This window comes from Solenopsis invicta, chromosome 14, assembly GCF_016802725.1.
Source record: "Solenopsis invicta isolate M01_SB chromosome 14, UNIL_Sinv_3.0, whole genome shotgun sequence".
NCBI classification, from domain to species: Eukaryota; Metazoa; Arthropoda; class Insecta; order Hymenoptera; family Formicidae; genus Solenopsis; species Solenopsis invicta.
This window is the reverse complement of record NC_052677.1, coordinates 5,393,355-5,410,506: the sequence shown is the minus strand read 5'-3', so window position 1 is coordinate 5,410,506 and position 17,152 is coordinate 5,393,355. Positions and strand designations below refer to the sequence as shown.

Genomic DNA, 17,152 nt, shown 5'->3' with positions numbered 1-17,152 from the left:
GTAGAGGAGAAGAGGGTTTATAACTACTATGGACATTATGGCTACTTTCATTATCTCTGTTATTAGATGACGAATTCTAACAACTGTTTATGGAATTGCTCAATTAGTAGCTCGCCGTTTTTTAGTGCCGCTAATATACCAGTACTTAATAGCTTACAATTGTTATAAAGCTTTGTTATATGCATTTTTACTTTTGAACACTTTTTTTAAGGTACATTTTAGTACTTAATTACATTTATTTTCTTATTGTTTTTAAACTTGGTAGTTCCAGAGATGACACTTTTTTGATCTTTATTATTGCTTGAAACCGCTATTAATTTGTCATTTAAATGGTAAAGATGAAGGAAACGCAAGTATGGCAGATTTTCTGCGGTTTTACAATTGATGACGCGTGATTAAAGTTGTAAAAAATTTTTGGTTTTTTTTTCTTATGTGTTACCGTCTAATATTTGTTTTTAGTGATTATTTACATAAAAAAACCAACTGGCAAGTAGGTGCCATGTCCATTTCGTGGGTCGAAGGAGCCGTCATACTAACAAAGATTGGGCAAGAACTGTAAAATGCCAAATGAGATGAGTCATAGCTCATTCGAAAGGGGGGAACAAGTATATTAAAAGTGTAAAGAAGTTAGCGTGAATGCGCCTTACGTTTTAAGAAAATTGCAATTAAAGTTTAATATTGGGACGTTTGTACATTAAGTACTAGAATCTTGAACCACTATCCAAGAGAGCGTTGTGGCTGAGAAGGCTAAGTGCTAGCGTTACATTTTTCCCTCCGCAGCGGACCGGGCTTGAATCTCTGCAGCAGCAAATTTTTTTTTAAAGTTTTTTGCTATTACATTTTATAATTGCATTATCTTTATTAACTTTTAAATTAATTAATAATAATGTACTTATATATAATAATAAAATTAAGCAACTTTTTATTAATAAAACATTAATAAAAATATTTAATAAATTATTTATTATAATAAAATTATTTGTAAAGGTAAATAATTAGGCCTTAAGTTTTTACAATATCATAAATTATAAGACTATAATTTATTCATAACTAATTTACTATGATCTTATAATTTATGATATTGTAGAAACTCTCAAAGTGTATTATTTTTCGGATTAAATCTGCTTGTTAAGGCCTAATTATAAATAATTTTATTACAATAAGTAATTTATTAAATATTTTTATTAATTTTTTATTAATAAAAAATTGTTTAATTTTAAAGTAGTAGAGAGATATTTTGATCATTGCTGTATCTATACAAATTGAATAAGAATGCTTTTTACAGTCGCAGCTAGGTGCTTGTATTGTTTGTGTGATTTTATATATTTTTCTCAAGTTTAATGAACTGCGCGCCGAATTAAGTTTCAGTTATAACACACTTCTAAATTGAACATGATTAAGTAATATCATGTATTATTAAATATTAACTCTTTTTCCTTCTGAAAAAACTCTAGAGAAATTATTGCGCGTGCATAAAAAATTAATTTGGCGCGCAGTTTATTGAACCTGAGGAAAGTATATAAAGTCACACAAACAATACAAGCACGAAGATCTAGCTGCGACCGTAAAAGGCATTCTTATTCAATTTGTATTGTTTAATTTTATTATTATATGTAAGTACAATATTATTAACATAAAAAAATAATAAAGACAATGTAATTGTAAAATATAATAGCAAGAGTTGACTTCCCGTTTGGAGGCGCTTAATGAGTGGACATGAACAGTGTGACGAGGAGATATTAGGAGAAAACATGTGAAAGGGAGTTGGTGAGAGGGGAGAGAGAGGAGTGGCGGAGAGAGAAGGGAGGCGAGAAGTGGTGAAGGTGGAGTGGAGCGCAAGGAAGGTGGAGTAAAGAGAATAGAGGCGAAAGAAGAGGCACGTGGCGAAGAGAAGTTAGGAAGCGGATAGACGGGGAGAGGAGGGGAGGCAGTGAGAAGGAGAGCAAACAAGTGTGTTCGAAGGAGACACGGCAACCGCAGGCGGCAGATTGTAGAATTGGACCCGACGTCGATAGGTTGATTTCGGAAGCCAATCACGGTTGGTAGATTCGGAGCAGTCGGCTCAGGGAGTGTGAGAGTAAGAACACGGCGCAGTGAATCCAGCGGAAAGAGAGAAAGACTAAGAGAGAATTAGGCTCCTTAACGAACACATAGACAGAGAAGCGGAGAAAAAGGAAATAGGAGGAGAATAGAGGAAGGCTCGAGGGAATGGAGCAGGGAAGGCAGGAAGAAGGAAGTGGGGAAGAGAGGGTAGAGAAAGAGAATCCGGGAAACATGTTTTGGGGAGGGATAATGAGACAGGACAGACAGTGAAGTGATAGTATCGGTACAATAGAGGACCTGTGGAAGAGAAAGAGGAAGAAAGAGGAGGAAGAAGGGAAGGAGGCGGAAAGGAGTAAAAAGGTGACAAGGTCAGGAATAGATGACGGAGGAGAAATGAAAGAGATTTTGATAGACATCAGGAAGGAGATTAGAGACCTGAGAAGGCAGGGACAAAACACGGAAGATATTATAAGACAGGAAGTGAGAAAGTTAAGAGAAGAAATGGAAGAAAGAGAGAAGATGGATAGCGGAGAGAGATGAAATAAGAGGCAGGATAGAGAAATTGGAAAAAGATTAAAGGACTGGGAAGGAATGGAGGATAGGATGAAGAAGATCGAAAGGAAGATGGACCTATTGGAAGAAAAAGAGAACGGGAGGGATAACAGCATGGAAGAGAGAGAGTAAGGGTAATGGAATCAAGAATGGAAGCGAAGGAGAGAGAAGAAAGGAAAAGGAATATAGTGATCAAGGGATTGGATAATGATAAGAGCAATACGAAAGAAGAGATAGTAAATTGGATAAAGGGAGTAATGAATTTGGAGGTGGAGACAAAGGAAGTGAGAGAGATAGAAAAGAGGTTAGAGAAAGGGAAAAGAATGGTGATAGTTAAACTAGGAAGCATGGAAGAAAAAAGACATAATGTAAAGGAAAGGGATGTTAAAAGGAAGAGGAGAAAGGATTGAAGACGACTGGACGTGGAAGGAAAGGAGGATACAATATAAACTGGTGTATTGTGAAAGAAGAAATAAGAAACGGGAGGAGAGTGAGAGTCAGATATGGACAGATAGAAATTGAGGGAGAAGGATGGAAATGGGACGAGAGTAAAGAAGAATTGAGAAACTGGAAAGGAGAGATGGGCAAGGAAGAACGAAGAGGGGTGGGGGGAAGGGAAGTAAGGGTAGAAGAAAGAGGGGAAGAAGGAAGTGCTGAGGAGAAGGAAAGGGACGGAGGGAAGGAAGATAATGTTCTGGAACGTGGCTGGATTAACAAGAAAAGATGAAGACTTCTGGAAGGAGATGGAGGAATGGGATATAATCGGATTTACCGAAACATGGATAGAAGAGAAGAGATGGGAAGCAAGAAAAAGAAGAATGCCAAAAAGATAGATGGGTATATCAGCCGGCGAGAAGAAAGAATAGAAAGGGAAGAGCAATGGGTGGGATAGTAACAGGAGTGAGGGAGGATATAAGAGAGATAGGAGAAAGGAAAGAAATAGACGCAAGAAAGGGACAAGTGCAAAGAGTGATAGAAATGGAGGGGAAAATTTGGAAAATAGTAACAGTGTACATCAATGAGAACATAGAAGAGAAGCTAAAGGAACTAGGAAAGGAAGTGGGGGGAAAGGGCATTGGAGAGATCATGCTGATAGGAGGGGACTTTAATGCCAGGACAAGAGGGGGGAATGGTGGGGTTCACGGAGGAGGAGGAAGAAGTAAGGAGATCAAAGGACAAGAAAATCAATAAAGACAGAAGGAAACTACTGAAGAGGATAGAAGAAAAGGGATGGGGAATAATGAAGGAGACAAGGAAGGAAATTGGACATGCAAAGGGAGAAGGGGAAAGTCAGTCGTGGACTATGCTATAGAAAACAGAAAAGCATGGGAGGAGATAGAGAAACTAGAGATAGGGACGAGGGTAGAATCGGACTATCAATCGATAATGATTACGGCAAAGGCGAAGCGAGGGATACAAAAAGAAGGGAGGAAAAGAAGAAAGGAGAGGAGAAGAATAATGGACTGGTCAGAGGAAGGAAGGGTAAGATACGCGGAAAGGATGAAGGAGAAGAAGATAGAAGTGGAAGGTGCACAAGAGATAGATAAACAGATAGGAAAAGCAGCGATGGAGGCGGTGCAATGAAAGGAAATTAAGAAGAGAAAAGGTAACTGGAGCAGATTGTGGTGGTGGGACGAAGAATGTAGGGAGGGAAAAAAGGAAGTTAGAAAATTATTGAGAAAATGGTGGAGGGGAGAGGGAGATGACAGGGAGTATAGAGAAGGGAAAAGGGAATATAAGATACTATGTAAAAAGAAGAAGGAAGAGGGAAGAAACAGGTTGATGGAAGAAGCGAACAGGGCAAAATCGGAGACAGAGGTCTGGAGAATAATAAACAGGGAGAGAGGTCGGAGGAAAGAAATATGTCAAAAAATAAGCATGGAGGAATGGAGAAAGCACTTCAATAAATTGTTGGAAGGAGTGGAGGAGTGGAAGAAAGAAAGAAGGGAGGATGAGGGGGAGGAGGAGATCAGAGAGGAGAGACTGAGCAGAGAAGAAGTGAGGGAACTAAAGAGCGGAAAGGCAGCAGGTAGCGACGGACTGGTGAATGAAATGTGGAAATATGGCGGAGCGGAACTGGAAGCGGCGACGTGGAAATTATGCGACCGAGTATGGGAAGGTGAAAGAATACCAGAGGAATGGAAGGAAGGGATAATAGTGCCAATAGCGAAAAAGGAAGGAGGACAATCGGTGAAGGACTACAGAGGGGTAACGTTAATGACAGCAACGTATAAAATATACCTAATAATACTGGCCAAGAAGTTAAGAGGGGAAATGGAAGAGAGAGGCATGGTACCAGATAATCAGGCGGGATTTAGGAAGACAATGGGGACAGTGGACAATATCTATACACTGAACTGGGTGGTAGGTAGAGAAGTGAGGAAAAAAGGAGGAAAAATTGTTGCATTCTTTGTGGACCTTAAAGCGGCGTTTGATAGCGTGGAAAGACAAGGAGTATGGAAGGCAATGGAGAGCAGAGGAGTAAGCGGAAAATTAAGGAAGAGAATCAGGGAACTGTACGAGGAGACAAGCTGTAAGGTAAGAATAGGAGAAGAGTATAGTGAAAAATTTTGGACGTTAAAGGGAGTGAGACAAGGATGCCCGCTTAGTCCTTTGCTATTTAACCTATTCACGGCGGACATAAAGAGAACTATGGAGAGGGGACAGGACGGAGGAGTGCTGGTGAGCAATAGGAAAATATGAACACTGGTCTACGCTGATGACATGGTATTGTTAACAAAGGAAGAAGAGGAAATGAAGAAAATGATAAGGAGACTGGAGAGATACATAAAGAAGAAGAAGCTTACAGTAAATGTGGACAAGAGCAAGATAATGAGATTCAGGAAAGGAAGAGGAAGAAGGAAGGAAGGAGAATGGAGATGGAAAGGAGAACGGATAGAGGAGGTAAAGAAATTTAAATATCTGGGTTACACCTTTCAAAGGAATGGGCAGCAAGGAAACACATCAGAGAGGTAACAAGAAAGGCGCGATGAGAGAGGTCTGGGGGATAGGGAATAGAAGGTTTGGGGGGGACTGGATAAGAAGAAGGAAGATGTTTGAGACAATGGTAGGAAGTATAATGCTATATGGGGTCGAAATATGGGGATGGGGAGAAAGAGAAAATCTGGAAAAGCTACAAGAGAAGTACATTAGGTGGACACTGGGACTGGATTGGAGGACACTGGCATACATGATAAGGGAAGAAGTAAAATGGGAAAAGATGAGGACGAGAGCGGGAAGTAGAGCGATCGGATACGAAGAAAAATTGCTAGGAAACGGGAGTGAGCTTGCGAAGAAATGCTTGATGGAGATAAAAAAAGGAAGGAAAGAGGAAGGATCAAGATGGGAAGGGGAAAGAAAAAAGTTTTTTGAGGAAAGAGGGTTTACAGTAGAGGAAATAGAGAGAAGAAGAGAGGGAGGGAGAGATGTAAAGAGGGAATTAGAGGAGAGAGACAGAGCGATGCAAATGCAGAAAAGGGTGGCGAGGATAAGAAAATCGAGATTCAACAAGGTGTACAAAGAAGTAAAGGTAGATGGATTAGCAAGGAACTTGAAGGAAAAAGGAAAGGAAACAAGAATGAGAGTGGCTAGATTCAGGATGGGGAATGAGTTAAGAGAAGGAAGATATTGGGAAGAAGAGGAGAAAAGAAAATGCAGAGGATGCGGAGAGGAGATGGAGTCGTGGGAGCACGTGCTGGAGAGATGCAAGAGAAGAGATAGTCCGGGAGTCAGAAGGAAGGTGAGCGAGATACTGCGGGAGGATGGAGGAGGAGAGGAGTGGATGAGACGGATGATAGCAAGATGGAAGGAGTGGAATGAGAAGACGGAGAGGGAATCAGAGGAGAGAGCGGAGGGGGGACGGGAGGCAATGGGAGAAGAATTGGTTTGAAGTGGAGGAGACAAGAAAAAATAAAGAAAAAAGATGTAAATAGACAGGAGGTATAATATATGTATTGTAATATAGCGATAGCGGAAGTTCTTGTAATACCGAAAGGGATATGCAATAAAGCTTTATATATAATAGCAAGAGTTAAAAAAAAAGTGATGCTACGGAAATTCGAGCCCGGTCCGCCGTGGAAGGAAAAGTGTAACGCTAGCACCTAGTTTTTTCAACCACGACGTTTTCTTGGCTACTGCTTCAAGATTCTAGTACTTAAAATGCAAACGTCTCAATGTTAAACTTTAATTGCAATTTTCTTAAAAAAGTAAGACTCATTCACGCTAATCCTTTTACACTTTTAATATACTTGTTCCCTCTTTTGAATGAGCTATGACTCATCTCATTTGGTATTTTACAGTTCTTGCCTATTCCTTGTAAGCTAAAGTAATAAATTTTTTAATAAAAAAAGTGACTTGTTACCAGCTGATTTTTTGTACTTATTTTCACTAGGAAACAAGCGAAAATCTATATGCTATATCGTTTGAGCGGGCCTAAAGGATTACATTCTCTCGTTAACATGTTGAATCATTAATTTAAAAGCCATAATTTGTTACCGTACGGGACTTCGTTTTTTGAAAAGTTTATGATTAATGTATTACAAAAAATTATTGCAAAAAATAATATCAATCATATGAATGAAAACACTTGCTATCCTCAATAAAATACCATTATAATGTTCGTAAGCACAGCCAATTCTTTTCCAATTGGCCAAGGTAAAATTATGTCTCTTCCAATAATGCTCCGTAATAATATTATATAATAAAATTGAAGAAAGTCAAACTTTGCAGTCATACAAATAACTATACCCTATATAGTCTATCTAAGGTTTGCGGTTTTTTTTTAATTTTTTACTGAAAAGGGGAGGACCAGGTGAGAGACCCTGGAATTTTGATCCCAATTTTTTTAGTTATTCTGGAGACGAAAAAAAGTTTACGTCTCCCGGCGTTTCATCGAATAGGCCTTAGTTTCGAAATAATAAGTTTGTGAAAATTGGCCATATCGCGGCGCGCCATATGAGCCTTCCCGGTAAATGTTCTCGCAACCAGTGCAGTCAGCTCCGTGCGTTAGGTGCTTGCTTCACAATTGTAAGATCCGGGTTCGCTCCCGGATGTGTGCAATATTTTTTTTTCTTTTTTTTAAATGAATATATTTATTTATCTTGATGATATTAATATAGTATGCAAATTTCTAAAATAGAAAATTTAATTTAATATCATTTTCTAAACTTCAATTTAAATTTAATTTGAAGGGAATTTGAATTCAAATAATAATATTTGAAATAATAAATAGGTAATAATAATAATAATAATATATAAGTAAAATCTGCAATACTTAAATAATTAACTTTTGTAATGAAAGTATTTACATTCACATTCACAATCAGATGTTTGTTTATTATTCTTCTTTTGCGATTAATTATTTTAAAAACTAGAATTTTAAAATACTGTTAATATTATTTCCAATTAAATTTTAAATTAAACAATTTGAAAATTTAGATACGTTGCCTTTATATGTTATCCATTTCAAATAACTTATATATTATTATTATTATTACTTATTTATTATTTCAAATATTATTACTTAAATTCAAATTCCCTTCAAATTAAATTAAAGTTTAGAAAATGATGTTAAATTAAATTTTTTATTTTAGAAATTTGCATATTATATTAATATCATCAAGATAAATAAATACATTTATTTATTTATTATTAAAAAATAAAAAGAAAAAAATATATTGCACACATCCGGGAGCGAACCTGGATCTTACGATTGTGAAGCAAGCACCTAACGCACGGAGCCGACTGCACTGGTTGCGAGAACAGTTACCGGGAAGGCTCATATAGCGCACCGTGGTATGGCCAATTTTCACAAATTTATTATTTTGAAACTAAGGTCTATTCGATGAAACGCCGGGAGACGTAAACTTTTTTTGTCTCCAGAATAACTAAAAAAATTGGCATCAAAATCCCAGGATCTCTCACCTGGTCCTCCCCTTGTTAGTAAATAGAGAAGGAACGTTTTTCCAATTGTCTACTTTTCACTCTACTTGTCTTTGTACCCCCACCATTATCATTAGCAGTCCATTCTATATGTCGATGGTCATAATATATACTATGACTCACAAGTCTTTGACTATATAACTATGCTAGTCGACTTTTTTACACTGTCACCAACACGAAGAGTGCTTTCATTAACTAAGTGGCGAATGCCACTTGAATTATGTTTACATGGCTTGATTTATGCCAAAGTTATAATATAGATGTAAAACTGACCTATTATAAGTATTTCTCTGAAGAATAGAATGACTGTAATTTGCCAGTTTCACAACTACGGATATTATTAAAACCGATTAATGGTGTAAACGTAGCAAATAACTACATTTACACAGCCTGATTTATGTCGGAGTTATAAAACTGGTTAATCATAGTCTAGTTTCATGTCACCATTAATCGGATTTAAGGATATATTCCTCTGAAGAATGGAATAAGTGTGATTGGCTAGTTTCACAATTACGAATGTTATTAAACACGATTAATGCAACGTGTAAACGTAGTATACAGGGTGTCCCAGAATTGCGTATTTTCCCGCTATGGGGGACATAGAGGAGATGAAAAGGATCAAAAAAGTCTTATACTATTTTGCGATATTTTTTATAATTATTGAGTTATAAAATAAAACGTCTAAACCGGTGACGCCGCGCCATCGCGCTTAGCTTATAGTCACGGCGTGCGATGGGAAAGGTGACGCGTCGCTGTCTGAATTTGTTGCAAAATGTGTTATTTTAGCTAAAGCTATTTTAGCTAAAACCATTTGATAAATAACACATTTGATTTTTGCAGTGTATGTACACATGGTGCGACGGAATTCAGACTGTCGCGACGTCGCGCGTGCAAATTCAGACAGCAACTCGTCACCTTTCCCTTTTCCTTTTCATCTCCTCTATGTCCCCCATAGAGGGAAAATACGCAGTTCTGGGACACTGTATAAATACCAGCCTATGTATAATATACAGGGTGATTATTAATGACTGTTACAGCGTTTTATCTTGAGAGCATTTATAGCGCCAGAACTTGTAATATACTAAACGCTCGTTAGATGACAGCTGCTTCGGCCGGCACGTGCGCGCGTAGCCCAAGCAGTGCCGAGTGATACGTATAAACCTTTACTGAAAAATTTTTCTCAGAACACTTATATAATTTTTCAGAATATCTGTATAATTTTATAGTTTTTTTTTAGATTTTTTCACAAGAATTGGATTACTTTTATAAATACTTTATGAAAAGTATGAGACTAAATAAATGTCTACATCTTTTCTCAAAATTCTTAAATGTGTTAATTATGAAGTATCCTAAGATTTCTATTATCTTTTGTTCTACAATTTCAGATAAAATTATAAAATTTGAAATAGTTAAAAATATTTGATAAAAATTATAGGATGAGAAATCTTAGAACATTCCAGAATTCATACGTATGAAAAGTTCTAAGAGAAGATAAACACTTTCCAAGTAATTCTAATTATTTCCGAAAAATATTCCAATTCGTATAAAGATTATGAAAAACTTTTATTAGGGATGTTTTCGGGAAAAATATGAAAAATTTTCATAGAATTGTTCTGACAAGTTATGGTATTTTTCATTTTTTGTTTAAAGATTTAAGAAAGTGTTAGAAAATCTAAAGAATTTCACATAACTTTACTTGCGAATATTCTGAGAAATTATGTGATTTCTTATGTTATGTTTCTTTGGAAAAGTGTGAAAAAATATTAGAAAATCTTAAAATTTTTTTATATCTTCTCAGGATTGTTCTGATTTTATTGTGATATTATGAAGCTTTATATTTTATATTTTAGTGAAAAATATTAGAAAATTTGAGAAAATTTTTACATAAATTCATATAATTACTTACAAATTGTTGGCATGAGAAATTATGAGAACTTTTTTAGAAAATTATAATAAAAGTTTTTCCAGGGAAAACTGTACGTATTCCGTTATATTTTCCATTTATTACTCAAATTATCTTTATTTATTAATCAAGTTAATAAATAAAAGTAGTATGTAATAACGTAAATTATTATACTAAATACATTTTATATCTACATAATATTAACTTTTATTATAATTTTCTGTAAAAGTTCTCATAATTTCTCATGCCAACAATTTGTAAGTAATTGTGTGAACTCATGTGAAAATTTTTGAGATAACATTTTTATCTAAAATTATAGAACAACGAAATCTTAGGATACTTCATAGTTAACACATTTAAAAATTTTGAGAAACGATGTAGACATTTAAAGTATTTATGAAAAGTAATCCAATTCTTATGAAAAAATCTGAAAAAACTATGAAATTATACAGATATTCTGAAAAATTATATAAAAGTGTTCTGAGACAAATTTTTCAGTAGGGGCTTATACGTATCACTCGGCACTGCTTGAGCCGCGCGCGCACGTGCCGGCCGAAGCAACTGTCATCTAACGAGCGCTTAAGGAGGTTTATCTGGTACATAGTACGTCAAGCGAGAAACACGTTCAACTTTGACTTGACTAGCGCAGTACGCTGACTAGATTTGGCAACGTCAAATTTCTACGTTATGGGTTTTTTCTAATATTTTTTCTCAAACTTTTACATTTTAAATAGCGCGTACTTTGGTAAGAAGTTCCGATGTTGCCGCTCATCGAGTAATGGAAGATAACCTACGCGTAAACGAGATTTTTGCAAAAAATATCTACTCATTTCTTATTTCTCAGATATCCAATCGATCTACACTCTTTGCACAAATTTTTCTTACATATTTTTTTGTTATTATCATTAATTTGTACAAAAACTGTCTGTTAATTCTTTACAAATTTTGTGGAAGAAGGCTCGAAAAATGTCATTTTCCATAAGACACAATGTAAAGTTGCACTAAATATTTTTATTAATATCTCATCACTGAGGTATCCAAAGGACTTAAAAATTTGCGAGATATATTTTTATACACATCTTAACTTGTATTTAATTTTTTTTCAAAATTCATCTGTTAATTACTAACCAGATGAACCTCCTTAAGTATATTACAAGTTCTATCGGTATAAACGCTCTCAGGGTAAAACGCTGTAACAGTCATTAGTAATCACCCTGTATAACATCATAATACTGAAAATATGCCAAAATTTTTTATGATATTTGAGTTATTATTATAAACAATTCTTTCTACGTCAATATTTGTCAGTATTATAAAAACTTTTTAAATGACAATTTATTGTTTTTATTATTTAAATTTTGTTCAGTTTTTATTATTTTGAAGATGGCAATGCCAAAACTTTTGTTAAAAAATATACATGAATTAAAAAGTCATGTGATTTTCTTCCTCATTAGTTCCTTCATTAGTTTTTAAGGTGAAAAACTAATGAAATTATTTTCACTTAATTGTTTTCACTTTATAATAAAGATAAACTGGCCGATTTAAATGATTAAATGCACTTATTAACCTCTGAATGTTGTCAATGATGCCAATCCTTTCAATTGTACTAAAAACTATTTTTATGAGCTGAAAAAAGGAAAGAAAGAGCATTGCTTATGCACAATATGAATGCTAAAAAAAAAACTGTGATGAACTTAGAGTTTAATAACTGTACTTTTATATATGTACACATATCACATAAAAACAATAGAGGAGACCATAGCTATTTAAAACACTTTTTTTCTTTTGCATCTCCTGAGTCCTGTATTCATATGAAAAACATTCGTTAGACGATTTGAAAGGTTGAACCTTCACAATGCTGTTTATAGATAGAATAATTTTGCTATGAACTGTATATGAAAATGTCGATCAGTGCAAAGTGAGTTTTTGAAAAGCCCCGGGTCCGGGGCAATTCGAAACAAGTTTGGGACTATTTAGAAATTTGTTTTAAGATCAAAAAATGTAAAAAAAAACTGTTTTTAAGGCTTAATTTTATTAAAAAAAGGATATATTGTGTTATTAAGAAAAGTTAATAATACAATATATCATTTTTTAAATAATTTAAGAATAAATATACATTAAAAAAGAACAAACATATAATAGAGAATTTGATTACTTCTACGTTTTTGGAATAAGTCAGAAACTATTTATATTTCATGTACATCTATTGAGTATTAAATTATGTATTTTGATACATAGAATGCAAATATGGAAAAAAAATTGTTCTAATAGCTATCCGACGTTTGGTATTTTGAATAGTTTCGACGTCAACTTAGACATCACACGGCAAAAAGTAAACGCAAATTGTTTCAAATACATTCAACTGGATACGATACATTCAAAGTTTTCAAAAAAATCTTATTTTTCTTACATGAATTTTGAAGAAACGCTTGACTGTTAGAAATTATTTTGATTATCGCAAAACACATTTTTCACTATTACAACTTCAATATGACACCGGCGCCAACAAAACTATGTCAACAGCGTCGTTACATTACAACATGTTTACAGTATTTAAAGTGAATTTTAATATGTACTATATAAAGAAGTTTCTATTGTTTTGAATAGCTTCGTGTTCCGAATAGCTCCGGTCTTCCCTATAACTGATTATATATTCTTTTTTTTTTCAAGAGTTTGGAATAAATTATTTTTATTACTTGAAAGTTTCAATCCATTTGAGATTTTTTTACATCTCACAATAGCTTAAGTATCTTGATGAAAAAAAATCGTAGATTTTTAAAAATACATTTTAAAGAGGAAAGACAGTTTTGACAGTTTATATTTACTTTGATTTCTAGAATATTTTGTTCCTAAATTACTATAAATTTACTATAAACATAATTTTTTAATTAAACATAAAATTTTTTAAAATTATTTTTAAGTATAATTCCTAAATTTTTAAATGTTTTTTTTAAAAAGTGATATGACGATTTTTTGCATAAATATCGAACTTTTTTGTAAAAACTGATGTCTTATACTATATATTTTAACTTTAAGCAGTTTATGGAAAAAAGAGAAAAATGTATGATATAGTGTTTGAGATTGCATGAATTTTTAAAAAAAATTTTATAAAAACCTTTTATATTTTTTTGTGAAAAAATCTCAAGCATTCGGAAACTTTTAAGAGACAGTATATATTAATGAAATATACGTATCACTTTCTAATTTTTTTTTACATTACTAACTGATATACAATGCGTGACTTGATGCTGGTTTAATACATATTTTTTTATAATTAGGAACGCAGAGAAGCAGTTTGTCGCAGAAGCGGATGAGGTTGAACCAGGCACCGAGTGGGAACGTATTGCCAAGCTTTGCGAATTCAATCCGAAATCGTCCCGCACCTCCAAGGACGTTTCCCGAATGCGTTCAATTATTTTACAATTAAAACAGACACCGCCCACTCCTATTAATGCTTGATTAAATTGAAGTTATCTCTGCAGTTAGATTCTGAGAATACGTGTTATGATAAATAAGCGAAAAAATATGATAAAAAAGAAGATATAATGCACGTCGTGATCACGACGATATTAACAAAGCAAAATTCATAAATGTTCTGTTAAATAAAAAATAAGTAATATTATATGTATAATAAAAGTTATTAATAATAAATACATTATGAAGTATATGAAAAACACAAGTGTGTTATATATTAGACCAGAGCGCGGAAAAAATTTACATTTCAACCGATTTTCAGATTGGTTCCACCTACCACTCAAGAGACGCGATATAGTCTCGCGGTAAGTGAACACGCAGCGAAAGAGATCGCGTCTCTTTACGCGAGTCAGCGACTTCCGAGCATCTGGGATTACTAGATATCAATAACGGTTGAACTTAGCAAGTTCTGAGTAGTCTCAATCGATAGCTTGGGTGGCAATTCTTCAAAGAAAGTATTTTTTTTCTCTGTGCCTTATGAGCGGAGATATTGCGATGTGCAAAGTTTAATCCTCGGAATTTTTAACTAAGAAAACGTCATCGTCATCGTCTTTGTTCAGTTCAAATTTTTGACATTAGCTGCCCTTGTTTACAGCCGTATCACCTGCTGATTGAATGCAGAAAGGAACCTGAGAGCGGCCATGCTTTTTTTTCGTAATACTCGAAACTTCCAGCACACTAATGATCTTAACTATTTTTGCCCGGAATGTAAACTTCAAGTTAGGTACATTTTGCAACCGTGCCGTTAAAATTGTGTCTCATAAAATCAATGTGATTCATGTCCATACTAAAATTACATAGTAAAGGCAGACTTCTGAAAAATATTAGTTGCAAAATTATACGTGACTTGTAGTTTATGTTCCGGGCGAAAATAGATGAGGTCGTTAGTTTGCGGGGAGTTTCGAGCATTACGGAAAAAAGGTTCGCACAGTCGCTAGGTTTTTGTCATCAAGTCCTTTCTGTTCAGAATGACGAGCGGAAGTGTAAAAGAGAGAGCGACAAAATGAAAAAAAGAGCAATTGAGATACGCAGTTTCAAAAGATATGAGTGCCTCACGTACGAAAAACGAATGTGTGATTATGTGCATTTATTTGTTATTCAAATTAAGCGACAAGTGATAACTTTGCGAGAAACATAACCAAGTAAATAGTAATTATCTGGAATACTGCCACCATTTCTAATTTTGATAAAATTAGTTTTATTCAAATGAGCTAATTAAGAATGACATGGTATTGTCCTTATTCTGTTTGCTTTGAGCAATTTTGTTAGAGCTTGAAATAGAGTGGATTCGAACTGTGTCATAAGTATTTAGTTTTTACTATAACGGCTGATGCTCCAAATCGTGTGACTCAGGATGAATAAAAGATCATTGCGATGATGTCGGCTGAGATATAGATGTGGCTTCAGGCCATTGAGTGTAGAGAAGCTCTAGGAGAGAAAATCGCCAACTGGGGTCACGTGACCGACTCTATGATTGGCTGGCGGAAATGTGCAAATTTTGCATTGCGACATCAATACATTGACAGGCTTCGTCGCGAAGAACCATCGGTGGTTTTGCGTGATGCTTGCCGGCCAATGCATTGATGTTGCAATGCAAAATTTGCACATTTCCGCCAGCCAATCACAAAGTCGGTTACGTGACCCCAGTTGGCAATTCTCTCTCTAATCGAGTGAATCGATTGATGACTGTTAGGCAGTATTTGCAACTATGAGATACAGGTAACGGTGCTATTATATCAATATGCATGAGATAGAAACTTGTATTCAGAATTTTGATGTGTTCTGGAATGTTGCAGTTATGACATTGAATTTTAGCATGTTGACATGTTAAACAAGTCTTCACCGAATGTATAATATTCTTGTTAATGCTGGCCCATATAAATCTGCCGGTGATAAATTGTTTCGTAGCATGTACTTCTCTCTCTTAGGGGATAAGCCATGATGAACGTCAAAGATTCTTCGTTGGAGAGAGGCTGGAATATAAGGGTGGACATTATCACCGGAAATGTTGCAAAAGATTGTGCATTCGCTACTGTCCAAACGTAGCTTGCGCAGTTTAAGGCTGGTTTCAGATTCCACCAGAGATTGAAGCTCTTCATCTTTTGCTTATGCGTCAGCTATTTCTTTAGTGGAAACTATTATAGGCATAATAATAATAATAATAATAATAATAGTGAGAAGAGGGCCATAGCGAGCAGCCGCCTATAGACCTAGAGAGGTCTATTGTAACAATGCCTTAGCTTAGAGTTGCGCCAGGTCAAAGTTGTTTTAGAACCTTACGACTCGCCAGGGATCTAGTTCCCTAATCTGGTCAGGTGATGAGTACTTTCCCCATAAGTTTTGTCTGAGATAGCCGACGGCCGGGCAGACACATGATATGCTCAGCCGTCTCCATGCAGAAACGGCAGCCATCATCCTTAACTTTGTCAATTGTGTTGATGTGATATTTGAGTTGGCAATGGCCAGAGAAAAGGCATATCAGGGTAGTTAGATCCCTTTTGTCCAAGGAAAGTAAGTCGCGTGTTTTTTGCGGCGAGTATGTTATAAACTTTTTGGTCTGGACCAGTCCAGTTGTGCCGCTCCAGTATGAAGATTTTAGTCCGTCTTCCCAATTCATAATATGCCTTTTGATGTAGTTGGCAGTGATCCCGCACCAGGGCTCCGGCTCTATTGGGAGCGTACTCCTTTTTTTGCGAGCTTATCTGCCTTCTCATTACATTTAATGCTCTCATGCCCCAGAATCCACCAAAATGTGACATGGTTGTCCTTAGCCAAGAGCTTGAGGTTCATGATAAATTCCCAGACCAGTGTAGAGATACACGAATAGGCTGTAAGAGTCTTAACTGCTGCTCGACTGTCTGTTAATATATCAATAGATGCACCTTTTATATCTTTATTTTGGTTAATTATGGCGCATGAGTTAATGACAAATATTTCTGCCTGGAAGATAGAAGGCGTTTTGCTTATGGGGATCGATATGCGGTAGTTAAGCCCGCTAATACCGGTTCCCGCTTTGCCCTTTGCTGTTTTGGAGCCGTCGGTGTACCACTAGAGGGCATCTTTTTTAAAAGGGGGTCCCCACAGTGCCTACGTCTCTTTGTCTGTATAGACAGCCTCGTAGTTGTACGCAAAGTTGAATTTTGTCTTCATCGCATCCATGGGGAGTTGAGCTATGTCGCATATGCCGTCAGTTGTATATTCTCATATGCCCGGTCCGACCTATTGACATAGGTGTGTGGA

At 35.4% G+C, this 17,152-nt stretch overlaps 1 protein-coding gene across 5 annotated transcripts in view; it reads left to right on the top strand.

The window, feature by feature from the left end:
* LOC105194045 (clathrin light chain) overlaps positions 1–14,117 on the top strand; it is a 40,774-nt gene extending 26,657 nt beyond the window's left edge. For 4 of the 5 annotated variants that reach the window (XM_039457669.1, XM_039457668.1, XM_039457670.1 and 1 more), the window contains exon 7: positions 13,717–14,106. In XM_039457669.1, coding sequence (XP_039313603.1) covers positions 13,717–13,897 — 181 coding nt within the window. In that variant the 3' untranslated portion in view covers positions 13,898–14,106. Of the gene's footprint in view, positions 1–13,716 lie in introns of all 5 variants that reach the window. The other variant, XM_039457672.1, reaches the window with a different exon arrangement.
* The last annotated feature ends 3,035 nt before the right edge of the window (positions 14,118–17,152 follow it).